This window comes from Aspergillus heteromorphus (assembly GCF_003184545.1).
Source record: "Aspergillus heteromorphus CBS 117.55 chromosome Unknown BO70scaffold_58, whole genome shotgun sequence".
NCBI classification, from domain to species: Eukaryota; Fungi; Ascomycota; class Eurotiomycetes; order Eurotiales; family Aspergillaceae; genus Aspergillus; species Aspergillus heteromorphus.
The window spans coordinates 15,973-43,022 of record NW_020290463.1 but is presented as its reverse complement, the minus strand read 5'-3'; the positions used below and the strand labels follow the sequence as shown (position 1 = coordinate 43,022).

Below are 27,050 nucleotides of genomic sequence, written 5' to 3'. Positions count from 1 at the left end.
GAAGATTATATAATTTATAAATATAAATTTTTAATATTATAAGAAGTTTTTATTTATTTAATAATATAAATCTAACTTAGTTTATTATTTTCTTTTTAATTATAAAATTTACTGAAACTTAATTTATCTTATAATTTATTAAATACTTAATTTTTATTAAATAATTAAAAGTTTTATTCAGTATTATAAATATAATAATATTAATTATTTTTATTTTATTTTAATTAAATAAAAATAAATAAAATATTTTCTTAAGTTTTTATATTTTTTTTTTTTATTTTCTATCTTTCTAAGAATAATAAATCTATTATTTATAAAATCTATAATATTTATAATAATCTCTTTGATTATCTGAATCACTTAATTAATAAACTAAAAAAAAATAGATATTTTAAAAAAAAAATTCTTAAAAATTTATATAATATATATTAAAAGCTCTGAAAATATTATTATTATATTTATTAAATAAAAGACTATATTTATATAATTATAATTATTTTAAATCTGATATTAAAGCTTAAGAAGTTTAAGAAAGATATATAATTAAATAATAATATTAATTAATATTATAAATATTAAATTATTTTTAAGAAGATATTCTTTTTTTATTTTAATTAAAATTTAATAATTAATATATTATTAATAATCTCTAGATTATTATCAGATCTAAATAAAATTTTTTATAATATTTTTAAATATCAGAGACTCTTACTTATAATTAAGATATATAAAAAACTTAAAATATATTTAGATATTAAAAATATATAGTTTTTTAAGATATTTTTAATTAAATTAATATAATTCTAAATATTATAGAGTATATTAATATTCTTATTTATTAAAAATTTTATTATAATCAGTTTTCTATTCTTTATTAGATAGCTAGAGATTTTCTCTTAATTATAATTAATAATATTAGTATTAAATATTTTTTTAATAATTCTTAAGATAGCTATTATTATTACTAGAGCTATCTTAATTCTAATATAATTAAAATAGTTATATTTTAAATATATATTAATTATTTTATTATAAATAAAAAATATTAGAATATACTTAATAATATTAATTTAGATTTAATTATTTTTATATTTAAAAAATAAAAAAAAATAAGATAATTACTATCTTCTATATTAATAAGAATAAAAATATAGATAATTTTAAAAATAATTTAAAAAATAAATTATTATTAGAATTAAAAAAACTAGTCTTATCTAAATCTTTAATTATTATATATATTTAGATAAAGATAGAGATTCAATCTTTATAATTTTTATATTATTATAATTATTATTTTAAATAATATAAAAAATAAATATTCTGTATTTTTTCTTATTTTTTTTATATTAAATTTTATAAAAGTCTTTTTTAGAGTATAATTTATCTCTTAAAATAATTAATTAAGCAGATCAAGTAGTAGACTATATCTAAAAAATATTATTATATTTATACTATAATTAAATATATATTATACTTTATATATTATTTATATAAAAAGAATATATATATTATAAATTAATCTGTAATTATTAATTTATCTACTATATCTACTATATCTAATCTTTCTGATTAGCAGATATAAATAATTATAATAATAATTATATCTTAATCTGATCACCAGATTATGGCCAGGTTAAGGTTAAGGTATAATAGTCAGGTTAAGCCACTCTACAGGTAACAGAGATAAGCTCTTTAATAATAGAAAAATATATTCAATAAAATAATTAAAAATGAAGAAATTATTCTGAACTAATCTAAAAATATATTATCAGAAATATAGCACTTCTATATATAATATATAAATCTATAAAATAAATAGTATAATTATTAGTAAAGATTAACTAACTAGACTAAAGATAACACTATCTGACTACCCAGGCTACAGAAGGCGGCATGAACTAATCATACAGATCTGTAAGATATTAACTAAATCTATAATATATTTTATAATATTTTACTACTATTTATTATTTACTAAGAATTTAATATTTAATTTCTATATTTATTTTCTTTAATTAAATTTAATAATAATAATAAAAGAAGAAGTATATATATATATATATATATATATGTATTATAATAAAGCTATAATTTTAGGATTTTTTTAAAAAAAAGTAAAAAAAAGATTATATAATACTCTACTCTATATTTAATAATATATATTAAAAAAAATTATTAGAATTTTTATTATTATTATTAAATTTAGAGAAAGCTGATATAATAAAGTAAGATCTTGTTATAATACATCTAGTGTGTTGTAGTTTTAGGCAGTCCCGATCTGTAGCAGGCAGGAGCAGGAATGTAGCAACTGTATGATGAAGCCATGACAACCACTTACAAACTAGTTTAGATGTATTACAATTAAATAAATATACTTATATAAATAGCATTCAATATATTCAAATAGAGGTATATTAAAAAATACTAGAATCATGGTTACTAAGTATATACGTGGAGTGTTCTACCTACAATAATTTCGACATCTCCCATGGTAATAAGTAGTATTGATACTCACCTCCCAAGACCAAGGCAACACACCTCCGTACTGCCTCGTGACTTGCACACCACGGAGCCCCGTGTTCCTATTTGCTATATCCGACATGGAGTATTTATCTTCAACTCACTCTCAATGAATTCGATGAACGAACAGCGCCAAGTCAGACATCATAATCTGGGCTTTGGAAACTCCCTTCAAATCTGCTTCCAGTAATGACATGTCCGAGGCGTCCATTTACGTGTGTCTGGAGTTGCAGCCTTCATCTAGATGAACCCAATTGCTACCGTCGACTGAACACATAAAGACGCTATATCTAGGGGCTCTCTTGGCTTCCTCTCGTTAGGTTGCCATAAACCGCCATTGGTTCTACAAATCTTCTATATCAGTTTCTGCCCTTTCCGCCTAATCGGCGTGCTCTTCCAGGCCCAGTCCACCAAAGCGGACGCCGACCACTTCCTCGTTGTTGTCACATCTTTTTATCGAAATGTCTTCAACAACTACAGGTTCTTCCTCAAATGCTACTAATGCAGATCACAACGGAAGCAGCAGCACAAGTCCTACAAGCTCGCCACTCCTGTTTTTCGTCGCCTTAGGATTTGGTGTTGTCTTCACCAATCTATGGTATGTTCAAGTCGGTATCACTTGTTCCCTGCGGTTTGTTTCTGCGTACCTGACCTCTATACTTTAGGATCATCGTTGGAGTAAAATATTGTTTTCGGTATAACCAGCGCAATCGCCAGATGCGCGGCGAGGAAGCGGGCGAGCCCATTGATCTGGTAGCCATGCCCCGAGCACATCGAAGACGACGGGAAAAGAAGTTGATGAGCATGGATGATGTGAACGAAAGATTTCCACTTATTAAATACAAGGCATGGAGGTCATCACGTGCGAATGAAGGACTCTCCACCGCAGGGGGAATATCAGCGCCGAATAGTACGTCGCAGAGTATGAAAGACGATGATTGTCTACCGCCTGCTTTTCAAGCTCCTTCATCCATCATGATGTCGCCGCTTAAGGGTCACCAGCGTGTTGACTCTACAACGTCGGACGTTCCTGCACCGTTGGAACACTTCGCGACAACACTACCGCTCCCTGGGAAGAATCCGAGAGATCCCGAACCTGGCCACTCGGGGTCTCAACTCAACGACAATGTCAACGAGACAACAGCAGATGAACCTCGTAACTACGAACTCAATCATGTTATTGTAGATGACATTGGGGAGGACGCCGCGGAAATCGAAGACCATATTCTCACTGCTGCACCTGCTCAGCTCCTGGGAAATCCCGGAGACACATGTGCTATCTGTCTTGATACTATTGAAGATGACGATGATATACGTGGACTTACATGTGGACATGCGTTTCATGCTTCCTGTGTTGACCCATGGTTGACAAGCCGGCGGGCTTGCTGTCCTCTATGCAAGGCGGACTACTACATCCCGAAGCCTCGCACAGAAGCTTGCGGTTCGGTCCCTAGCTCAGAACGCCCTAGTCGTCGTGTCATGACACGCGCGTCAAATCCAAGTCAACCCCAAGCTGTCTTCATAGGTGGGCGAGTTAATATTCTGCGGTCCCCGTTGGCTTTGCCAGAAAGGCGTGTGCACCAGTCCCATCAAACCAACAGAACTGGCTTCTCTAGGTTGCGTTTTTGGCGATCACGCGATTCTAACAACCGGCCAACTTCTACTATGCTCGATGTGTCGCCTGACCAGTCTGGTAATAGGACACGGACGCCATCCTCCATGCGGCATTTTGGCTGGAATTTTAGTTTCGGAGGAAATCGAGCGTCTTCAAGAGATGTCACACGAAGTACTGATACTCCGCGCTCGCATGATGATAGAACTCCCGAACAACTGGAGGCCGGACCTACTCCTTGAGTAGTACCCAACTAGTCACTAATGAGAGCCGCATTGATTGCATATGTCAAACATGTGTTTGTCACACTCATCGATATCTGGAATGTCGATTTGCGAAAGCGTGCTAGACACGCCCACTGCTGTGTATAATACTTTCATGTGTTTAACCTATTAAAACCTAGATCCCTCCTTTTTGTTCAATTGCCAAGGATTCTTGAACTTCTTGTTTAAGCTTTTCCTTTTGCCGAGGCTTATTTGACGGTGTCAAACAGTGAATGAATTGGTTCTAGATGACATCCAGCGTAAAGAACTGATGTTATTGGGCCTTTAGCGGGTAACAAAAGCATCCCTCAATTAATTTCACATTCACCGCACCTATCTCCTCACCACTAGCACATCTTATAGACACACCCCAGCCTGTATGTGCTTCTTTTTATGGCCTATACTTAGCAAATCTTCATCGCTGTCTTATCTTGTCTGTTCTTTTAATCAAACCTGAATGGTAGCTAGGCCTGCAAGTAGCCTTTTACAATTATTTCATTCGATTCTTTATTTTGGTTAAAGATTTTTTTTTTTTTTTTTCTAAATTTCAATATATAATATAGTGATTTATGTAGGCCAGGATTATAAATAGTCCAACGCTTTATTTAGATAAAGAGAAAAGCAATCTTTCCCGGGCACTTAGCGGCTTGAGCCTCCTCCCTAGATAATCTGTGATGGGATTGTAGCCTTCTGCAGCTTAGTTGGTCATGTGATATTAACTAACCCAAAACAGATGGGATGTGATAAGAAGTCAGCCAGTCAAGTAAGCACTATCAGTCATCAAAGTGCGATGGTTATAGGTATCATTTGAATGAGTTCCAAATATTGCCTTGCATCTATACACATTGCACCATGTCTTTCTCTAACCTCGTCTCTGATCTTGCGTTTAGAGATGTCCAAGATGATCGGAGTTCTCAGATTTCTCATGCTCGATCACAAGCCACTGCACGATCTTATACCAGCACAGCTGCAACAAGTGTCAGCATATCAGGCGACATATCCAGTCAACTCCATTCTGGCTATAGCCACCCCTTGAGTAGATCATGGCAAGCCGAGAAGCAATTAACTAAGGTTTGCACACTGATGCATTCTTTCACCACACTCTAACCCCTCTGCAGGAGATGCTTATCTACCCGCTTTTTATAACCGACAGTCCTGATGAAGAGACTCCTATTCCATCTCTTCCGAACCAAAGCCGCCGAGGGTTGAATCGTTTGGTACCATTCTTGAGGCCTATGGTCCAGAAGGGATTGCGCTCTGTCATTCTGTTTGGGGTCCCACTGCACCCATCTGCGAAGGATGCACTGGGAACAGCGGCAGACGACCCGACTGGACCGGTGGTTCAGGCTATCCGTCTTCTTCGGTCACGATTCCCGCAACTTTATATTGTTACTGATGTTTGCCTCTGTGAATATACCTCGCATGGCCATTGCGGGATCCTTCGTGAAGATGGGACACTAGACAATGCCCAATCTGTTGATCGGATTTCGGATGTTGCCTTAGCCTATGCTGCTGCGGGTGCTCACTGCGTGGCCCCGTCCGACATGAATGATGGGAGAGTCCGTGCCATAAAGTTAAAGCTGATCGAAGCTGGCTTTGCCCATCGTGTTCTTTTGATGTCCTACAGTGCTAAGTTCAGCGGATGTCTCTATGGCCCCTTCCGCGACGCTGCAGGTTCTTGCCCATCTTTTGGAGACCGTCGTTGTTACCAACTTCCACCAGGTGGTCGAGGTCTTGCTCGGCGAGCGATACAGAGGGACCTAGGCGAGGGGGCAGACATTATAATGGTAAAACCTGCAAGCAGCTACCTGGATATCATCAGGGATGCAAAGGAGCTTGCAAAAGATATGCCTGTGGCTGCTTATCAGGTTAGCGGTGAATATGCCATGATACACGCTGGGGCTAAGGCTGGCGTTTTCGATCTGAAAGCCATGGCCTTTGAGAGTACGGAGGGTATATTGCGGGCTGGTGCTGGTATCATAGTGAGTTACTTTGTTCCTGAATTTCTGGACTGGCTTTCATAAGCATGTCTTTTACATTTAGCTCAAACTGTCACATCACCAGTGGGCTTTCCCTCTGTTTAATTCTGACAACAAGCAAAATGAATGTATGAAATTTGTCACCAGAACAGAGTAGACTGTGGAACAATTATTTGGCAAGAGTTTCACTCCAATAAAACATGTAGCCGCGTGGTATTTTGATCAAATCTTATGTGCTATTCTCTATCTTTGTATTTGATCTTATATAACTGTAAACAAACTTAATAGGCACCTTGCACGAATGTTGAACACGACAGTGTAACCGGGAATCGATTCAAAAGAGGTCACCATTGCACAGCTACTAGTAAGCTGATTAGGAGCTAGAATGCTTGGACATATGCATGACACATACCCTCTATTGTATAGTAATCCATGTAGTCAACTTAATATTCAAAGAATAACTATCAATAAGTAGATGAGGATATCCTGGTATTTTATGCAACCCCAAATATACAATGACTAAAGTCAGGTCTTTTAGCTCGCATGTCATAGAGAATGCTATATAGTTACAAGATTACCAAATAGTGGAATAACAGATGGTTGCGTACACAACCAAACCCCCATATTGAATATACTAGCAGATGTTCACACACGCAGTCACATGTAACTCGGCTTCAGGCCCTGGAAGCCATAAGCTACAATATCGGACTTTACTATTTCCCCTGGAGCAACATACGCCCCGCGTCGGAGGCGGACACCAGGATAGATTGTACAGCCGGCACCAACATAGCAATCCTCCTCAATTGTAACAGGGCGCCCTTGGTAGCGACTTTGTGAGCCTTTGCGTTCTTGCATATTTGCATGGGCCATTGAAGTGAGTATGGTTACCCTGGGCCCGATCCACGTATGAGCACCAATGGTAATGCGGCAATCGTCGATAAAAAAGCAATTATCTGATACCAAAACGTCTTCGCCGATATGCACATTATATCCGTAATGGCAGTAGAAAGGGGCCTCGACAATGGCGCCCTGGCCTATAGATCCTGCAGAACGGGATGATGCCACACCAGAAGGCGATTTAATGACCGAACCCGGAGGAACGAGCACCTCCTTTAGCAGTCGACTTTGCTCTTTCGTGCTTAACCCAGAGACCGGATTGGAGGCGTTGTTAAATCGCCATATGGCGGCTTTACAGCGGTCCCTCTCCTCAACAAGGTGCACGTCGTAAGGCCTATAAAGTTCCCCGCGTATCATTTTATCCTTTTCCGTATCTTCAGTAGACAATGTGCGCGTAGATAGCTGATGTTCGATGCTGAGAGCCATCCGTGCCTGGGCTTGGGGGCTAGTGGTATCCATATTCCCAGAGTGTGCTGGTCGTTGGTCAATTCCACCTTGAAAAATCGGCACGCCCGGTTTCGAATGGCTACCATGCGAAAGCTCCCTAATCGGAGGCACAATTGGAAAATCAGACTTCGCATGGCCTTCCCGAGATAACTCATGGATTGAAGGGACTTCTCGGTAATCAGATTTTGCCACGTGATCAGCTATATAGGTAGGGTGGCTTGTGCCTCCCCAGGGTCGTTTGGACCAAGGACCACGACTGGACCCAGTCCCTGTCGGGCTCGTGTTGTATTGAGAAGTTGCGCGGTCGGTTTCATCGGCAACAATTGGCCTCATCTTCGCCGAGTCTAGTGGTTCTGTCAATGTTTGTGACCGGTCATGCTGCTGGTTTATATCGTGCACATATTGGGCGTTGACATCCAGATAACCCTCTTTTGATTGCAAGGGAACTGGAGCTTTAGAGCTCGAAGGCTTTTGCCAGGTGCTTCGCGATGAGTAGCCCTCACAAAGGAAGCCTCCCCTAATACAATTGTTGCCTGCAGCGATTTTAGTGTTAGACAGCACGCCGCCGTACCTTACACAGTACGATAGTGCTGAAGACTTACAAGCAGGATGCTGTTCGTCGCACTTCTTCTTCCTTCTGCGGCAAGTCATGCAGCCGGTTTTAGTTCGATTGCTGAAAACTCGTTTCCTCTTCGGTGCGACTTGCATCGCCGACTGTGGACGCTCTTGGGAAACAGTGGATAATGAGGGTGGGTGTTCGTTTTGTGCAGCGCCCTCTGTTGGTCGACTACTGCTGTTCCAGGTCTTTTGAGATGTATCATGGGCATTCGCCTCGCGTTGGAGTGCCTCCGCTAGTTGAACATCAGAAGCATCAAACTGTTGCGCACGCTGAGCTTGATGTACTAGCTGGGAATCATATTCATGCCAGGTCGTGCTTGCTGACGGTGTTCGAATGTCCCCACCGTTATCCTCTGATCGAGGTTGGACTGAGGGAGAGGAGTTTTTGGCATCATTTTCATCGTGTGGTGTGATAACGTCATTCGACGTAGGTGCCTGGGTCTGTGATTCGATCGTATCTTCAATTCTTAAGGCTGGGCTTTTGGGAGCCTTGCGAGCCACACCATGCATTTCTTCTTGCTCCCCAGAGTCAGACCTCTTCCGTTTGTTCTTGTTGGACATTGTGGACCCCGAAAAGGACGGTGACCTATGCGATTGACCGTCTTCTTGATCAATTGTGACATAGCCATTACCGACGTTTCCGTTCCCCTGTGTGTGTTCATCGCGATGATAATGTTGTGAGTCGAACGCATTTCGCACTGAGATCTCTGGGGACTCAGAATGTTCTTCATTGCCTGAGGAGCCACTTGTAGATGATGTGGCTACAGCCATTCCAGAAACCAATGACTCCTTCCCATTCACTGCTGTAAACCTAGAAGGGCTATGGTCCGCCCTAGATTCCTTCTCAGCGTCACAATCATTCACCACCGATGTAGATGCCACCGCTGCCATATCCGAGGTGTAATGGAGTTTAATGACCTGTCTATAGTCTAGTGATGGTATGATGAGAGTTCGACTATCCAAGAGCTGATTCGGAAACACCTGTCTTATGCCTGGCAACGACTGCCGCCAACTAATGATCAATTGTCGAAGGATCCGTCAAATATCTGCTCAGAGACTCCCTTATTTTTCGAGAACCTTGCACGACGAATTGCCTCATCTAAAGGGCCCAGAAAGCGACCAGGGACCCGGCCAGCTCCGCAAAAACACTGGCATGCACCCTGAAGCGGGAACTAGGGAGGATTGGCAAGTGCCTCGATTAGATATATGGTGCGTAGGTCCACTTAAACGGGAGACTGAACAGAAAACGGTGGTTTGAAAGTGGAGAGAATCAGAAGGTGTTGATTAGCGGACTTGTATGGCTATCCCGAAGCTTGTGCCATCGATGTGGGCTTGATCTAAGCTGTTGAGAGGGCAGTCCCGATGATAGAGACAAGGAATGGAAACTTGGCGCGTGAGAAAGAGTTGGCCTCAAAGCAGAGGCATAAAATGGTGTACGAGTAAAAAATATCGAAAAAGGAAGGCGAAAGGCAAGCCTCTCTCTTCAGGGCAGAACAGGTGATTCACGAATAAGAAAGGTGTACTATGGAGTAATGAAAATCATTTGAACTGCAATGGAGATGCTAGGCTAGGTTGGGCGCAAAGAAGATTTCATGTCCTCACTCGTCAACAGGCTATGCGGAAAGCCATGGATTCGAGATGGAGCGGTTACAAAGTAAAGAAGAGGGGGTAGGCGTCAAGGCCAGAAGGAGGGGGGGGTGGTAGCCGTGATTGTACTAGTAGTGGAGAGATGGAGGAAAGACAAGCGATAACAATTACTTTAAGTCAGCAAGTAGTATGTCAAAACGGGATATTAAACTGATTTTTTTTTTCGCCGCCTGCAGGTGGAAATCAAGAAACGAAGGCATTTCACTAAAGAGCCAATAGTACCTAGTCGTAATGGATAGACAACCCAAGAAGGAAAAAGTAAAGAAGAGCCTTCGTCTAGGGAGGGGGCGGGAGGGAAAGTAGTAGAAGCAGACAGTTGACGCTTCAGTCGACCGGGGGGGGGGGGGGGGGGTCGATGTAGTGGTCCTGCGTCTCGTTCATTGGATGTCGTACTTTCCTGGCGGCTGGAAGGATGCGGCTGCCAGCTGGCTGCTGAGCGCTTTCGACAGGGTTGAAGTTGACGCGCGATCGGCCATGGGCAGCGCGAAGCAACTGGTTGGCTACTCTACCCTGGGCCAGGAGCCTCTGGTTGGTCCAAGTTGAAGCTGGAAGACGCATAAGTTAGAGCGATGGCGCGCTCAGGCGACACGCCACCGTGGGAGGAGGTTTCAACTCGCCTTGGTTCGGTGGTTCCTCCACCGATGTCCATCTATCCGCGAGGGAAGCGCGGCACGGCGGCGGCGGAAAAAGTTCCAGGTGGGTCGAAGGGACCTGCGGGTTGACAATTCAGGTGGTGAGATGTGGGCAGACTTTCCGCCCGCTTGTGGATAGATAAATAGTACTGCGTACTATCTTAATACAGAGTAGTACCTACGGAATACTACTTTAGTACAGAGTACAGAGTTGTGGATACTAGATAGATATCTCCGTGCTTCACCTCTGTAGCTCTGTCGCTTACCGGCGAACGCCTCTCTCGCCAATTATTCGCTATTGGCGCCAGGCTGACAGTGGCCGCGGTTACTTAGTAGTACAGATATGCTATCTATCCATATTAAATATTTATAATTCCTACTGTGGATTATCTTACTTATTATAACTACCACAGCTATGTATAAAGTACGCCTTTACTATATAACATAACTATCACCTTTGTTAGTGACATATATAGATCCAGATTAGTTACTTGGCACAATAAATTATATCTACCAGTAAAGCAATATACTATTGCCTCTGACCAGTAAGGTAATATAGGGAAGAAATATCTATGGGTAGGAGACAGAACAAATAGTATGAATAGCCGTGATGTGATAGGGGTGAGGGGCAAAATAAGGCGGTAATAAAGATTTACCGGGCCGCGGATTAGAGCATTGGGAATAACTAGGCACCATGACAAAGTGCATCTGTGACAGGAAAGAAGATAAGAAGACGACAATAAAGAAAAACAAGAAGTTGCATACCATGTATCCCATCTTGATCTCCCCTTTCCGGCCCTACTACTATATGTATTTCAGAGCAGCTATTATTTCTTTAAGATTAATAGCTGGCCGGGAGAGTGGATGTTACCTAGAGTAGTATTTATGGTCTGTACTTTGTATGGCCCGCTATGGCTACCCGCAGCCAGCAACTTTGATATGTGAATACACTATAAAGGTTTACGAAACAGGCTACCGAATGTATATCAAGGATTTGAAGTTGCAATACTTATCATTTGCAGTACTCATATAGGTACATACTCATTTCATAAGCATAATATCCATAGACGGCATATACGTTGACAGTCGCTGGATATATTTCATCTAGAAAACATCCCGTGTGCTACCAGATATATCTCTGCCTACTTATAAACCCACCATACCCCAACTACTCCTCTGATCTTCGTAGTATCTACAGAGTATAGTATATAGGCTTATTTCTATCACATACCAAGTAAGTATAATATATATAGTTTGAGGAGAAGAAAATCCAACAAGCTCTTAGCGCCATTATCCGATATAAAACCATAGCCATTGAGTCAAGAAAGCAACCCCTTCGAAAGAACTTACACAATATAGTTATATAGTAGTACGTAACCGCCCTGAGTTCTGCTTACCAGTACACTCTACACTGAATATAGTAGTAGCCATGAATGCAGGCAGGGTTAGGCTTGGTATTCTTCCGAGAGAGGTATCTCGTATTACTTTGCAGTAAAGGTCTTCTTATCCAATGAAAAATGGTCGCTATGTTGATAGGAAATAAATTAGTCCCCCAATTGTAAGTAACTTGCTCTTATGTTTGTGTTACTCTTGTAGTTCACACTATATCTATACTAGTTACCCTGTATTAGTTAGGCTTGCCACTCTACCAGTCTACCTACTGTAGTTACTACCATAGGTACTCCGTACTAAGTTCATAGTGGTACAGATCAGATTACTTCGTACTAGTACTAACTAGCTGGGTATTGTACGATGACTAATCACAAATGGAGATACATCGCACCGACCCCGATACTTCTACGGAGTAGAGCAACGACAGAAGCGCTGTTCTCACCGCCAGTACTCCGTAGACATTGATTTTACAGGAACAACCATATCACAAGGCCAGGACTTACATCCAAAACTGTTGTCGATTACCCCACTTTACGTTCCCCCCTCGAAGCTCCTCGAAGACTGGTGCATTTCCAGCCAGTAGTCTGTTCCAAGCTCACTCACCCTACTTCCGACGAACCCCTCCAAGACAGCCTCTTACCCCACCATACATTCTGCCTACCTATTCTTTCTGCTACGCCCTTCAATATCAACGGCCTTCTCTAGACCATTCCGAGTCGCCTATTGACCTCGCTTGCTTATATAGTCTATTGAAGGCCGAGGTATCGTCAGCCTGGAGCGGAATGTCTGTTTCCATACAGGAGTTGGACAACACTGTCCGAGCCTTCTATGAGGGCAAAGGGGATTTGGTAAGTTGTGATAAATTGCATTTCATGACACTGCTTTCCAAGGAAGTTGCAATGAAAAGAACGACTGATTTGGACTTTCTTTTTGCCAGCAAAAACAAGCTCAGCAGACCCTTACAGAGGTGAGTAATATCAGTTGCATCGGCTCGCTCTCTCTCTGACTTGTTCTTGACCAACAGTTCAAGCAAAACCCGGATGCTTGGTTGATTGTGGGAAACATTCTGCAAGAATCTTCATATCCACAGACCAAATGTATGATTTCGGACATTTTCGTATACCATTTGATGGAGCGCGCTGATATTTTTAGACCTTGCTCTCCAAGTCCTCGACGATGTTATCATGACGCGATGGAAGGTTCTGCCCAGAGAACAATGTCTAGGTAGACGGTCTCACTTCACACTAATGACGGGTTTGATCTGACACTTCCAGGTATTCGGAATTTTATCGTCAATTTTATCATTGAGAACTCGAAATCAGAGGACAAGCTGCGGAGCGAACGGGCTTTTCTTAACAAACTCAATCTGGTTCTTGTTTCGATTTTGAAGCAGGAGTGGCCGCATAATTGGCCAACCTTCATCAACGAAATCATTTCGTCATGTCACACGAGCCTATCGATCTGTGAAAACAACATGGCAATCCTTCGTCTCCTATCTGAAGAAGTTTTCGACTTTTCGCAGGATCAAATGACGTCTGTAAAAGCGAGGAACCTAAAAACATCCATGACACAAGAGTTTTCTTCGATCTTTCAGCTGTGCTCCGAGGTCCTGAACACGGCTAACCAGCCAAGTCTAGTCAAAGCTACACTGGAGACCCTGCTTCGTTTCTTGAACTGGATCCCCTTAGGTTATATCTTTGAGACTCCCATTATAAACACTCTGCTGACGCGATTTCTGGATGTTCCCGAGTTTCGCAATGTTACACTCAAGTGTCTGACTGAGATTGGCGGATTGCAAATTGGCAACCCCTACAACTACGATGAAAGGCTGGTTCACATGTTCACAGAGACACTGACTGTAGTCTCAAGGATCATCCCCTTATCGATGGATCTCAAGCAAACTTATGCCAAAAGCAACTCGAGAGACCAAGAGTTTGTACTCAACCTAGCACTTTTCCTCTGCAGCTTCTTTAGCGCTCATCTCAATGTGAGTTCTTCGACTTCTCTACCCCAATGTGCCTAAGAGACTGAGAAATGTACTGATCCATCTAGGTCATTGAGAAATTACCTAATCGTGATTATCTCACGCACGCCCATTTCTACCTCATCCGTATCAGCCAGATCGATGATCGAGAGGTCTTCAAGATCTGCTTGGAATATTGGACAAGGCTGGTGCAAGAACTTTATGAGGAAATGCAGCAGCTCCCTATTACAGACATCAATCCCCTAGTGAGTATGGGTGTTAGCGGCCTTTCCAATGGAGGAGCGCCGCATCCCAGCACCCTGGCCAACTATCCACTTCGGAAACACAAGTATGAAGAAGTTCTCTCAAGCCTACGCACGGTTATGATCGAGAAGATGGTGCGTCCAGAGGAAGTCCTGATCGTTGAGAATGACGAAGGTGAGATTGTTCGCGAGTTCGTCAAGGAAAGCGACACTATCCAGCTGTACAAGACAATACGTGAATGCCTGGTCTATTTGACGCATTTGGATGTCGTCGATACAGAGAATATCATGATCGAAAAGCTGGCCAAGCAGGTTGACGGGTCTGAATGGTCATGGGCCAATTGTAATACTCTCTGCTGGGCAATCGGTTCGATCTCTGGAGCCATGAACGAAGAAACCGAAAAACGGTTCCTAGTCAATGTCATTAAGGATCTCCTCGGCCTCACTGAAATGAAGCGCGGAAAGGATAACAAAGCTGTCGTTGCTAGTAATATCATGTATATTGTGGGACAGTACCCGAGGTTCCTGAAAGCCCACTGGAAATTCCTCAAGACAGTGGTCAACAAGCTGTTTGAATTTATGCACGAAACTCACGAAGGTCAGTTACCCAAATATTCAGAGCGCAAGTGTCATGTCTAATTTAAACCAGGCGTCCAGGACATGGCTTGTGATACGTTCATCAAAATTGCCAACAAATGCAGGCGGCATTTTGTCGCGCTCCAACCGGGGGAGAATGAACCTTTCATTGAAGAAATAGTTCGTAATATGAGGAAGATTACCTGTGACCTATCGCCCCAGCAGGTCCACACTTTCTATGAAGCTTGCGGCTACATGATTTCCGCACAAGGTCAAAAGGGTCTCCAAGATCGGCTCATTGAAAATCTGATGTCTTTGCCTAACTCCGCCTGGGACGCCATCATTGTACAGGCCAATCAAAACCCTGCAATTCTCCAGGATGGTGAAACGATAAAAATCGTTGGAAATATCATGAAAACGAATGTTGCAGCATGTTCCTCAATTGGCACTTACTTTTACTCTCAGCTCGGACGTATATACCACGACATGCTAAATATGTTCCGCGCCTCCAGCCAGCTGATCAGTGATGCTGTTGCGCATGATGGTAAAAATACACCTATATTTCTCAATTACCCCACTCGTTTCATTTATATTATGCGGTCAATTCGTGTGACTCGGCCATTCTGACACCCTGTGATCCGCAATATGTTCAATTTGAATGCATTTCTCTGACTTTTGATAGGCAACATCGCGACAAAGACACCCAAAGTCAGAGGACTTAGGACCATCAAAAAAGAAATCCTCAAGCTTATTGATACCTACGTGCAGAAAGCTGACGATTTGGAAATGGTCAATGCAAACATGGTTCCTCCATTACTTGAGGCGGTTCTTATGGACTACAATCACAATGTCCCCGATGCACGTGAGGCAGAAGTCCTGAACGTCATGACAACGATAATTCACAAGTTGCACGTATGTTAGCCTGCATCTGAAACATATACTCGAAACATATTGCATCAGAAGCTGACATGTGTTCATCAGAATCTAATGGAAGACAAGGTTCCTCTGATAATGGAAAGTGTCTTTGAATGTACGCTGGAGATGATTAACAAAGACTTCCATGAGTATCCAGAGCACCGTGTCCAGTTCTTTAAATTGCTCCAAGCTATCAACTTGTACTGTTTCCCTGCGTTGCTCAAACTTGATGCCACACAGTTTAAGTTTGTGATTGATTCTTGCATGTGGGCTAGCAAACATGACAACCGCGAAGTTGAAAACACTGGCCTCACAATGTGCCTGGAACTAATGAACAATATGGCCGAGACTGATGCGCAGACCTCAAACATCTTCTTCAGTCAATTTTATATTCCTATACTGCAGGACGTATTCTTTGTTCTCACAGACAGTGATCACAAAGCTGGTACGAAGTCATGCACTGGTTTCTGGTATTACAGCGCTGACCATGTGATGCCACAGGATTCAAATCACAAGCTATGCTCTTGTCACGCATGTTCTACTTTATCGAGTCTGGCAAGGTTCAAGACCCAATCTATTCTCCAGAACAGGCTCCTCTGGGGACATCCAGCAAAGACTTTTTGCAAGAATATGTTGCAAACCTCCTGCAAAACGCATTCAAAAATCTTCAGGAGTACGCTCAACCCTACCAATATCACTTCTAACTGAATACTAATATCATAAAGGCTTCAAATTAAGCAGTTTGTTGTTGGGTTGTTTGCCTTCAATGACGACTTTAACAAGTTCAAGACTCATTTGCGAGATTTCTTGATATCACTCAAAGAATTCTCAGATGATAATGCAGACCTGTATGCGGAAGAAAGGGAACAAGCCTTACGCGATGCTAAAGCTGCGGAACGAGATCGTGCAATGAGGGTCGGGGGTCTTTTGAAGCCGTCTGAGATGGATCAGGAGGATGAGCTATGACTAGACAAAGAACTGCGCTCCGAATTTGCCCGGCCCTTAGGTGTTAATGTCGTGCTCCATAACAGATACTCCACCCCTGCACCCATCGATGAGTGGATCGAAGGGTGGTTTTGCTATGGATTTTGATTTTGATATGTTTGCTGCTCTCACACAACATACTGGCTCCACGGCGTATCCTTTGGTCGTCCTTGGCGACTTTCTACTGAGCTTCTATTTCTCCATCAGATGGACTAGATGTAATAACAGTCCCGAGTCTTTGCAAACGCCATGCCTGCCATATGCCATCGACAACCATTTGACTCCCCACCACGGCTAGATAAACAAAGTTTTTCATCAGTGCAGATGGACTTTTCACTGGGCAACACTAATTTTCTGTTCAAAAGGAATCGGCAAAAAAATCAAAAAGAAAATCAAAAACTCATCCTGCCAAAGATCATGTGTCCTGAAACTCTTGAGGCCTTTCGGGTTATTTAGCAATCAGGCATACATCCAACAATTTATTATTCCCGTGCAGCTGAATATAGCAACCTGTACCATACCTCTCATAGGATCGTAACATTCCATAGAACGTGACATCATCGCCTGTAGAATGCCAGAGTCAGAAGGCGGTGAGGCAATGCAGCCGTTTCGTAGTACCAACACATTTGGCAGTCTACCGGTGACTACTCCGTACTTGGACTTCGCGTGCCTTGACTTCCACGATCATGTCTCGGACCCGTCGCATATCACCAAATACAGCCAGCAGCTCCCAGGTGGAGTCGGCAGTGGAACAATACGTTATTTCATCGACTGATCGTGCCCCGGCAACTCTAAGGTTAAGAGCAGAAAACGAACCCGCTTCTAGAGGTATCGACCAGGGCGAGAACACCCCCCAGCGTATAAGGTGGAGTGAAGATGTCATAGACAATGAAGGACTCGGGAGGAAGAGTTCAAAAGGTAATATGGGCATAAGGCAATTCCCAGTCGGGCAAAATCTTGATCCTCAGGCTAATGCTTCGCGCGTCAATTCTGCGCCGATCACAGTATGCTGCATTTATCATAAAAGTCGAACCATCGGCGATAGCACCTCCGAGTCCGAATCTTCAGACTCTAGCACGTCTGGATCTGATTCGGATAGCGATAATGAAGTAGCTTGCAAAAGAAGGGAAGGAGACCACAAACCTCTAGATCAATGCAATAGTCACGCGGATCAAGGCCCTGGGCATGCGTCGAGAAGAGGGCGAGCTTCTTGCGATACCAACCACCATGGAGGGAGAGCCAAAAGGAGAAAGCCAAGTCCCAATGCGTACGAGAAGATGCCAAAAACGACCAATGCACGGGCTTAGAAGACAATTTGAGCTTGTCAAGGGTACTGGAATCTACTATCCAGATGGAATAGTTTGCCGTTCAGCATGGGCTAGTCAAACTTCGTAAGGAAACAGTGCTATCAATCCATGGAACTGAGGTCTCCAACTCAGTCCGTAGACAGTGGCATCTATCCTTGATATAGTTACTTGATCTTGCTGGAAGTTCTGTTTTGCTCCGCCGCGTGTGAATAAATCTCCAGAATCTTACGATCACCCGGAAAAAAAATACATGGGCAAGTCCAATATGGTATAGACCAGGAAAAAGCCATGCCCCCTCAACTATGATCCATCTTTAAACAAACTGCTGAAATATATGGCCTTGATTGTGATCTATGACAGGCCGAACCACAGTAGGATTACTCATGCCAGCCATGAGCATTCACAGCATCATGCTTTTCCTTCTAGCAGCAGCACGCCGACCGCGCCTGGATTCCCCAGCGTCGGCCGAGTTCAAGTGAGCCCGATAATCTTCTGCCGGACCAGGCATATGCGAGTATGGTTGCAGAACATTATTAGCGGGCTTTTGGAAAGCCACTTCTGCACACACCTCTGATGGCGAGTCATGGGAATTTTCTAAGCCCACCGTTGCATCTTTTAATGGATGTAATATCGCTTGCTCGGACGAGTCAGGGTTTGAAGAATGTCGCCTAGGCTGTCGGCTTGTTCTTGCTGCTTTGCAAGTACTAGTCAAGGGGCTACTCGTTTGGTGACCCAGAACTAGCGATGTCTTGGCCTCTCTTTTGTCGTTGTCCCCCATTGATCTCCCATAACTGCTTCCATTGGCTGTTCCACTAGCCACCCAAACGGCTGAGTCTTCACCGGTAGTTTCTGCAGTGATTCGGCGAGATAAATCGACACATCTACTTGTTGATGAAGTCTTGCGTTTCCTCTGAGAGACCATGTTGTTTTGCTGCATAGAGGAACTGGACAGTGCATTTGTCGATACGGAATTGGGGTCTTTGTCTGCACAGTCTGAATTCCGTGGTGTTTGAGTATTCATCATCCATCCATTTTCATCATCAGTTGCGTCTGATAGTGCCCTGCGAGAACTCGATGTCCGTCTTGGTCGGTCTTCAACAGCTGCTATAAAATTGTTTGTGGGCCGTCGCATCTTGTCCCGTAAGTTTGGCTCTGCATAACTTACGATGGCTCGTTGACGCCTCGTTGGCCTTGATGTGCTAGTGAAGACATCTACCGTTGTTTTCGATACATCTTGTGATGTATGATTTGCTGGCGATGGAGCCTCAGGTTCGGTTTCCAAGGTCTTTGACTCTCCTGTAGTCTCACCGCTGCTTTCTTCGGTTTCCCTTAGCCCCTTGACTGGATGCTGTCTAGATACCATGCACTCTGCGTGGTCTATGCCTACTTTAGGCTGCGATTGGAACGACATCCCTTTCCTTCCCATAACCTTTGTTTGCGCAGTTGCGGGGATCTCATATATTGGCTCTTGCATCTCAGCTGTATGTCCCTTTTTTGGAGAGCTCATACTGATATTTGTATTTTCTACTTCTTGTCAGCAAGTCAAGTTCGTAGGGTAGTATAGAATTCCACACGTACTATCATCAAGTACTTTTCGCTTAGCTCGTCTGTAAGTTCTTAACACGTCCTTGGACGGCTGAATCTTTCCCTCGGATAACGAAACCTCGACGCACGGTGATGAGCATTCCTCGACCGCAGCCGATAGCGGGGAGGACTGCTGGTTGGTTTGATAGCTCTCTTCTTGGGTAAAGGTAGACTCTGAATCTTCTTCATGTTTCATCGAGAGTTTTCGCTTCGTTCCTGGATTGAACTTAACCTCTGGCTCATGGTCTTCCAGGGACGATTCAGAATCCGTTGCAAGGCCGATTGACATGTCACCATGCATTTTTCGTGCTCTAGTCTCTAGTGTTGGGCGGGGGGGGATGCCACCCCTATCTGAAATCTGCGCACCAAACCCCATTCTTTCGGGACACTCAGAATCTTGGGGTTGGACACGATAGGGGCCATCATCTCCTACATTCAGTTGAAAGACCACGGGATTTTCCTGATTGCTCGGTGAAAAAGCCTCTGGTCCATTCTCTATCGTGACTTGCAGTTCCTGCGGCCTAAAAATTCTCAGCGACAAATTTCAAAACCCAGCATATCACTCGCTACTTACTCCAAGGTTTTTCTGGGATAAAGTTTTCCCTCCAAAATGACAGGTAGCCTGCCAGCTTCATTGTTCGTGGGGCTAGTAACGCAATTGATGGGTTTAGACCTCCAATCCAATATAGACTGGGTTGGTTGCTTCTGCTCTGCCAATACAGGTGTTTCGTCAAACTTGTTGCAAAGTCTGAGGGGCAGTGTACCCAATTCAGTCAACAAGCTATTGAACTCCAGAAGCTTGTTGTCTAGCTTTGCCTTGATGTCGTGAACCTCGTCTTTGAACGATTTGACCGCCTCATATCTTTCTACCTCCCGAGTAAGATTAATCACCTGCTCCCTAAGGGAAACATTCTCGGACAGAAAGTGAGAAACCTCGGACTCAAGACTGCGTATACGAAGAGACTGTATGGAATTCACTCTGGCAATCTCACGGTTCTGTCGCACAAATCGCCGTTTTACTGGCATGAAATAGATGTCAGGATAATTCAATCTATCAAGGCGTAGGAGCGGCATTGTTTAGAACTTACAGGCTTCAATGGGCTCTGCTGAAGCTGTCAATTCATTAAGACGAGCCATACTTCAAATGAAAAGACTGCCCTGCCTGATCTGTTACTTTCGAGTTAATGCACAATTAATTTCCCAATGCCCCATTAAACCATAGGAAGCCCGTGTTGATATTCTGCAATATAGCCAGGAATGGATAGGCGCTTTAATTGCAGCACAGTTCGAATTATAGATTCGAATTATGTGTTGGGGGCACAAAGGAGACGAGTCAAGTTAATGAAGTGGATGTGTGTGGCCAGAAGAGAGGTTGAAGTTGTTGACAATTGTCCTGATCAGGACTAGTGTGAGCTTGTCGGGTCGTCATCCGGGTAGTGTTAGGCAAGCGTAAGGGTCATTCGTTCACCTTGGTTGACTACCGGTACCCTCTTTCTAAACATGCAGACATATTCCCTTGGATCTTCATAATTATCAACAGTGCTTAATACCCAATTATTACTGAAAACCCATTTTCGATTGCTTACAGACAACTATTGAATTAACCTTGGTGTTGCCATGGCTTTTGTGTCTCGTCATGCCTCAACACTTCCTCCGGGAGCTTCGGCGACATCCTCACTGCGTCTGCCAAACCAACATTCTAATATAACCCAGCAGCAATCCTCTCTGCTGGCTTCGCGCATTGCATTGAAAAGAGCTGAACTGGATAACCTAAGGCAGCTTTGTGAAATGAGTGGCACACTAGCCTTGCAGATGCAGGCTTTGGAGAATAAAATAGGGACACTTAAGGATGGTGCACAAGGTTTGTCAACACATACCAGTATCATTAGATGTGCTCTAGCTTAAATTTGCTGTTATTAAAAACTCTAGCCGTTGCTTGTGTTCTTGCTAACTGGGACAATGTGCTGCGAGCGATTAACATGGCCTCCTGTAAGTTTGTCCTTGTTCATAAGTGCATCCTGTTAAAGTACGCTAACAAAGATTAATTGACAGCAAAAGCAGTAGGTCTGAACACGCAGACAGGGCTGACGTTGGATCCCGCAAATAAAAATATGCATCAAACTTCCTCAATGCCGGCCACCTTAGTGCGAATTCCTGTTTCCCAGCAGGAGAAACCAAGTGGAGAGTGAATTACATATATCTGGTGACTTCAAATCTTCTGGCTGGGAGACCCGTTTCTTACATTTACAGAGGTGTCTTCCAATATTATAGATCAAGGGCGCCTGGCTTGGGTTGAGACGAGATCACAGAGACAGCAGATTATTCATACCAACATATTTGGTCAGGAAAATGGATTCTGCACGGGCCCAGTTACCCATAAGGATAAGAGCTTCCATTGCTCGACTTGGAATGAGATCAAGATCAGATAATCTCTCATATCCTTTGGAATATTGTCCGAGATCCGAGGTCTCCATCAAAGCCAAAGGACTTCTACCAAGCATCTGTGACATCAGCATTGCAAGATAGCCTCTGTTTAAACTTGCCAAGTTGCGTATGGGCGGGCAAAAGGGTCTTTGTCTCAATAGTGAATTTAAGGTTAATACGCACACTGTGACACAAATTCAGAAAACTATTGTCGTGCTAGTATATATCGAATTGTATATTCTCATGCAATAGGATACCTGTTAAACATATTAAATTTAGTATCTTACTTTGTTCTTTTTTTTTTTGAAGGATGATATAGGCGACAACTCCTAAACTGCTACCACAGTGCCCCTCATGTTCCACCAACACTCTTGTCACAGGGGAGTATTTCTAACTATATAACTGCACACTGCAATATCTATTGATATAAAGGGCGGAAAAAGCGTTGACCCAGAAGCTAATATTTATGGCCGGGCTAAGTATATCTGTAATTATTTTCTTTTACTACTCTATACTTTATAGTATATATCTATTTTATAGTAAAAAAGCTTGATACTATAGAGTAAAATTCTGATAGATAAATAAATAAAGAAGATCTACTCTATTTATAATTTATTATATAATTAAATAATAAAGAAAGGCAGTGGACTTAGAGGACGGTAGACTTTTAATAAAAAAAAGTCATTTGAAAACTAGAGTATTATATAGCTTTGCTCTGCAAGCCTTCTAGGAAACCTTGGTTGTCTAGTCCCCTAGACCTAGTACTTTTTTATATATTCCTATCAAAGTTAGTTTGATCATCTATAATCAACGAATCAGTACTACTTATAACATGCTCACCACCATGTGAGTGATTCAAACCGTGCACATAGTATATGGTAGGTAATATATACATATACGCCCATTTGATGTGGGCTAGATATGCTCGGAATATTATAATCAATGGAGAACTAATTATTTATATAGAGAGACTACACAGCTCACTGCAGTCACTTTCACTTTTCAGTCAAATTTATTGATAACAATATATCAAACAAGTGCGTTTACTTTTAATACCATCTAACTACGCTTAGCTCCAAGCCCATATATATATATATATATATATATATGTTTGCGTGATGGAGGCGAGTCATTAGCCGGGGATGCGGAGACTGGAGACTGACGCGTATGATGGATGATAGGGATAGAGGGTACGACAGAGAGATTAGAGATAGAGAATTGAAAGATGATATATAAGAATGGCTAGTTGTAGATAAGAGAGAGAAAGAAAGAAGAAGAGATATTGTAATGATCAAGAGGGATATTCCAGCCGATATCTGAGAAGTTAAGAACCGGCGGTACTGATAGAGTGATATATCCATATATTTCTTTATATATCTATATGTTTAAACATGGCATCTGCCAAATATATACAGAGTATATCTACGGAGTACTGGCACTGGCCCTGACACAATCAAAAGTCAGATGGCCAATTAATCTCTCTTCATTTATTATTCTATCCTCTGGGCTGATCACATCCTCAAGGTGGCCCCCTTCAGTGAGACCAAACAAGGATTGCAAGATAGGACCCTGTCACCTCTGATATTGTTTATTTTTGTTCTCCGTTCCCCGAGGCAGCAAATTAATAGTCTATTTTTGAAGTAAAATGGCCTTCATATATTAGGGTAGCACTTCGGCATTGGCACCAATACTATATGAAGACGCCCAAACATACTCTCTTCAAAGCAAGAGTTGAGCCTGCTAAATTGGCAATTGCTATAATTCAGATTAGGTACGTGCAAAGTAAGACAGCCATATAAGCAGTCAAATCCTGGCTCAACGCCTTATTGTCATAATCTATCACTCCACCAGGGCCCGTAAAAGGGATTTCTCGTCCCTAGGAATGAATCTAACTTTATACTTCCTGGGGATTGCCACTAGACTTGTAGGATCCAAGTTGCTGCGTAAGGGATGCCAATCAGCTTCGCAGAGTGGTTCAATGTGGAAGGTGCTCAGGGTTCGCATGAAAATAATATATAGTTCACGGTTGGCAAGAAGCGAGCCTGCACACATGCGATAGCCCATTCCATATGTGAAAAAAGGAGCATCGGGCTGTTCAAACCATCGCTCTGGTCTGAAATCCTCCGGATCACTCCAGACTTCAGGGTCTATGAAGATGTATGAGTTGGTTGGTGTCCTGGGCTCATTTGTAAGTATATGGAATGGCAACTCACCCATATTGCAGGCCCAGGCATTTAGGAAAAACACAGTGCCACTGGGAATCACGGTCCCATTATATGTAACATCTCTGATTGAGGTTCGGGGGAGCGCAAGTCGGAGCACTGTGAAATATCTGTGTATCATTATCAATAATGGCGCCAAGGCGTTGAGTCGAGTATGGATGCTTGTCGAAGCTGTACCTCAGACATTCTCTCACCAGAGCAGCAACGTATGTGCATTTCTGATCATCCACGTGGTCACATAAAGGCTGATGCTGGCCATACATCATCTGAATCTCCTGCGCGGCCTTTGCTTGGATATCGGGGCGTTGGGAAAGAAAGCCAAGACTCCATGCCACTAAGGTAGTGATTGTATCAAGGCCACCAGAAAGCATAGTTAAGCTAATTGAAGCCAGTTCTTCTGTACTCAGTCTAGCATCCTTGTCAAGGATGACATTTGCCTGAATACAGGGCTTGTGGATGCCTTTTTCCATGCGCTCATCCAAGTCGCGATTCAAAGTTAAGAGATATTTATCACGCCGGTCCCTCATTTCTTTCGCTATCTTGGAGTGCCTGCTGAACGGAATTAGACGCAAAAGAGGGATATAGTCCTGCAGGTTCCCTGTGGTACTCCTGAATTTGCTTATCTCTTCCTCGACGTGGGTAATTTCGGTAAATAGGTCTTCCTCTTGAGACGCCACACGTACTCCCCAGTTCAAGGTCAAGGATAGACTCAAGCTTAGACGCTGAATCATCGCCATGGGGTCTACTGGTTCCTCCCCACCTTTTCCGTATCTGTGGAGCTCCTCCACAAAAGCTTTGGATTCCACGTCCAGATGCGACACGTAAGACTCCACAGACGGACGATTGAGAGCCGACGCGGCGCCTTTTCTGCGTCTCTTCAGTGATTCGCTGTACGGAGAAGTCCCGATAGTTGTACCAGTTGTAGTTGATACAATCTGAATTGCGACTGTAAGCTAGGTCTGACAGTAAACGAGATTTGCGGAAGCAGATACTGAAGAGGAAATAGACGGCATCAGAAGTTTGCATCCTAACTTACCTTATGGAAGGTATAAAACTCGGGTCTTGAGCATAGGGCTTGCGCGTTTTGACCGAAGAGAACCTTTGCCGCCGCCGCCGAATTTACAACAATGACAGGGATGTTTCCTAGTTGAATCTGATACACAGGCCCATATGCTTTGGACCAGACGCGATACTGCTCTGCAGCATTCGTACGGATTTGCGCAAGATTGCCAATCAAAGGGAGGCCACAAGGACCCTTGAGTCCCTTAACTCGAGCGGAGGCTCGAACAAATTCATTGATCAAGATATAAAGAATTGGGACAAGAATGGAGAATACAGCCAGTGACTGCAAAGAAGTGTGCTGGACTCCGTGGTACAGGAGAGACAAAGATGCAGCAATGGCCATGACAAACAAACAGGGCTGGTTACTACTATGGACAAGAGCAACTCTTGGTGGTCATGCAATAATTAAATCAGATACAAGACTGGGTATGCGAATATAACATAGCTTGACCTCTATAACACATCACAGGGTCACTATTGTTTCCTTCGCGCAGGAAGGAAATATTCCGCCGTGAGCAGGTTTTGCTTTCTCGCTTGAGTCCAGGCTGCAAAGGTGGACTGGTGGAGCATGTACTCTTACTTCGCCTACAATCCGGAGTACAACCAGACATCCAAGGTTAATAATTACTTGCCCGCACGGCAACCGAGGGATTTCCGCGCTCGGAAGTGTTCCGCTCTAGGTCTATCTATGGTCCTGCTTGAGACTGTTGAACATGATCAGAATCTTGACGGGATATATTGGCGCTTCCTCTGGTTTCATTCAGTATTCTAGTATATTGGTCAAAGACATGAAAACACGCCTCTTACAAATCACCACCGAACTTGGTTATAAGAACCGGCAATATATCGGAACTTACTCCGTCGTTATGGTACATATAAAGCCTACCCAGAGCCGCAAGACAAGACTAGCATCTGCCGGGGAGTTTAACTGTTGTCCTACCTGAGAGCCAACACTGTCAATAGAACCAAAGTGGCAAAGAGTGTGGGGGAATTCCCTGTTTTCAATGCAAAAGCCAGGTGTGTGATAGCATAGCTTCGTAGAGTAATAGATATTTGTGTATTGTATGTGCGGCATGTCGGAAATTGTGCGACCACCTTCTCATGAAGAACAATGTACTAGTGGGGGCGCCTCCTCGAAAGGAGAGAAAAGAAATCTCGTAGCCTGTATGTAGTAGTTGAAAATACATAGCGGGCCAACATAGTGTACACAGATAACAGCTTTGACTGCCAAAGGTACATATTAAATTGACTTGCATGTACAAAGCATGAGGTCGCACACCAAATTTCCATGACCACGACGAAGTTAGAAAGATGATTGAACACCCAAGTTTACACAAGAAGATTGTATCTTCTGCATATTATACAAGTAGAGATGGCAGGCCTTGTAGGGCTTAGGTAGCAGTCTTCACTTTTTTATGGCTTCCACCCTAGTATATGTTGAGATACCGTACTTAATTTTGTAGGTGATATATTAAGGGTGAATAGTTGTATTGTTATTTGACCGACTGCTTCATTTCTTACGCATTATCTTAACTACCTCTTTCCCTACCAATCTCCTCTTTCCTGGAGTAGAATGGCTTTCTTATGGGATTACCTACCTTATTGGTTTATTACAGTACGATGTGCCTCCAATCAGTTGCTTCAGGTAACAAGAGCAAAGCTTTGCTTCTATAGTTTTTATGAATTATTGTTAAGTACTCTGTGATGTTGCTGAATTTCTTATTATAATCTCATTAGATGTAG

At 42.6% G+C, this 27,050-nt stretch overlaps 8 protein-coding genes across 8 annotated transcripts; 5 read left to right on the top strand and 3 right to left on the bottom strand.

Annotated features, from left to right (window-relative positions):
* The first annotated feature begins 2,549 nt into the window (after positions 1 to 2,549).
* BO70DRAFT_366941 (E3 ubiquitin-protein ligase RNF103) lies at positions 2,550 to 4,869 on the top strand. Its single transcript, XM_025544466.1, has 2 exons — positions 2,550 to 3,118; positions 3,186 to 4,869. Exons 1-2 carry the CDS (start codon positions 2,982 to 2,984, stop codon positions 4,372 to 4,374), a joined length of 1,326 nt encoding a protein of 441 aa, XP_025394323.1. The 5' UTR covers positions 2,550 to 2,981; the 3' UTR covers positions 4,375 to 4,869.
* Positions 4,870 to 5,170: 301 nt separating this feature from the next.
* On the top strand, positions 5,171 to 6,606 carry BO70DRAFT_366940 (porphobilinogen synthase HEM2). The gene is made up of 2 exons (XM_025544465.1): positions 5,171 to 5,466; positions 5,514 to 6,606. Exons 1-2 carry the CDS (start codon positions 5,248 to 5,250, stop codon positions 6,417 to 6,419), a joined length of 1,125 nt encoding a protein of 374 aa, XP_025394322.1. The 5' UTR covers positions 5,171 to 5,247; the 3' UTR covers positions 6,420 to 6,606.
* A 425-nt stretch (positions 6,607 to 7,031) lies between these two features.
* Positions 7,032 to 9,227, bottom strand: BO70DRAFT_302820 (acetyltransferase; the record flags this gene model as incomplete). Its single annotated transcript, XM_025539766.1, has 2 exons — positions 7,032 to 8,251; positions 8,321 to 9,227. The coding sequence occupies 2 exons, from the start codon at positions 9,225 to 9,227 to the stop codon at positions 7,032 to 7,034; spliced, it is 2,127 nt and encodes a 708-aa protein (XP_025394321.1).
* Positions 9,228 to 12,469: 3,242 nt separating this feature from the next.
* Positions 12,470 to 17,074, top strand: BO70DRAFT_433540 (exportin CRM1). The gene is made up of 11 exons (XM_025548416.1): positions 12,470 to 12,855; positions 12,945 to 12,974; positions 13,032 to 13,104; positions 13,160 to 13,231; positions 13,282 to 13,994; positions 14,060 to 14,831; positions 14,883 to 15,353; positions 15,492 to 15,721; positions 15,791 to 16,169; positions 16,226 to 16,397; positions 16,450 to 17,074. The coding sequence occupies exons 1-11, from the start codon at positions 12,790 to 12,792 to the stop codon at positions 16,688 to 16,690; spliced, it is 3,219 nt and encodes a 1,072-aa protein (XP_025394320.1). The 5' UTR covers positions 12,470 to 12,789; the 3' UTR covers positions 16,691 to 17,074.
* A 320-nt stretch (positions 17,075 to 17,394) lies between these two features.
* On the top strand, positions 17,395 to 18,015 carry BO70DRAFT_302796 (PPP1R11/YPI1 family protein; the record flags this gene model as incomplete). The annotated part of the gene is made up of 2 exons (XM_025539765.1): positions 17,395 to 17,626; positions 17,714 to 18,015. 2 exons carry the CDS (start codon positions 17,395 to 17,397, stop codon positions 18,013 to 18,015), a joined length of 534 nt encoding a protein of 177 aa, XP_025394319.1.
* A 128-nt stretch (positions 18,016 to 18,143) lies between these two features.
* BO70DRAFT_366936 (shugoshin family protein) lies at positions 18,144 to 20,946 on the bottom strand. Its single transcript, XM_025544464.1, has 4 exons — positions 20,688 to 20,946; positions 20,174 to 20,618; positions 19,594 to 20,120; positions 18,144 to 19,539 (listed from the first exon to the last, which is right to left on the bottom strand). Exons 1-4 carry the CDS (start codon positions 20,734 to 20,736, stop codon positions 18,416 to 18,418), a joined length of 2,145 nt encoding a protein of 714 aa, XP_025394318.1. The 5' UTR covers positions 20,737 to 20,946; the 3' UTR covers positions 18,144 to 18,415.
* Positions 20,947 to 21,076: 130 nt separating this feature from the next.
* On the top strand, positions 21,077 to 21,986 carry BO70DRAFT_366934 (DASH complex subunit DAD2). The gene is made up of 4 exons (XM_025544463.1): positions 21,077 to 21,460; positions 21,529 to 21,588; positions 21,652 to 21,802; positions 21,850 to 21,986. Exons 1-3 carry the CDS (start codon positions 21,217 to 21,219, stop codon positions 21,786 to 21,788), a joined length of 441 nt encoding a protein of 146 aa, XP_025394317.1. The 5' UTR covers positions 21,077 to 21,216; the 3' UTR covers positions 21,789 to 21,802; positions 21,850 to 21,986.
* Positions 21,987 to 23,727: 1,741 nt separating this feature from the next.
* On the bottom strand, positions 23,728 to 25,846 carry BO70DRAFT_383467 (cytochrome P450 phenylacetate hydroxylase). Its single transcript, XM_025545587.1, has 4 exons — positions 25,282 to 25,846; positions 24,423 to 25,198; positions 24,237 to 24,355; positions 23,728 to 24,170 (listed from the first exon to the last, which is right to left on the bottom strand). Exons 1-4 carry the CDS (start codon positions 25,648 to 25,650, stop codon positions 23,863 to 23,865), a joined length of 1,572 nt encoding a protein of 523 aa, XP_025394316.1. The 5' UTR covers positions 25,651 to 25,846; the 3' UTR covers positions 23,728 to 23,862.
* Between the last annotated feature and the right edge of the window lie 1,204 nt (positions 25,847 to 27,050).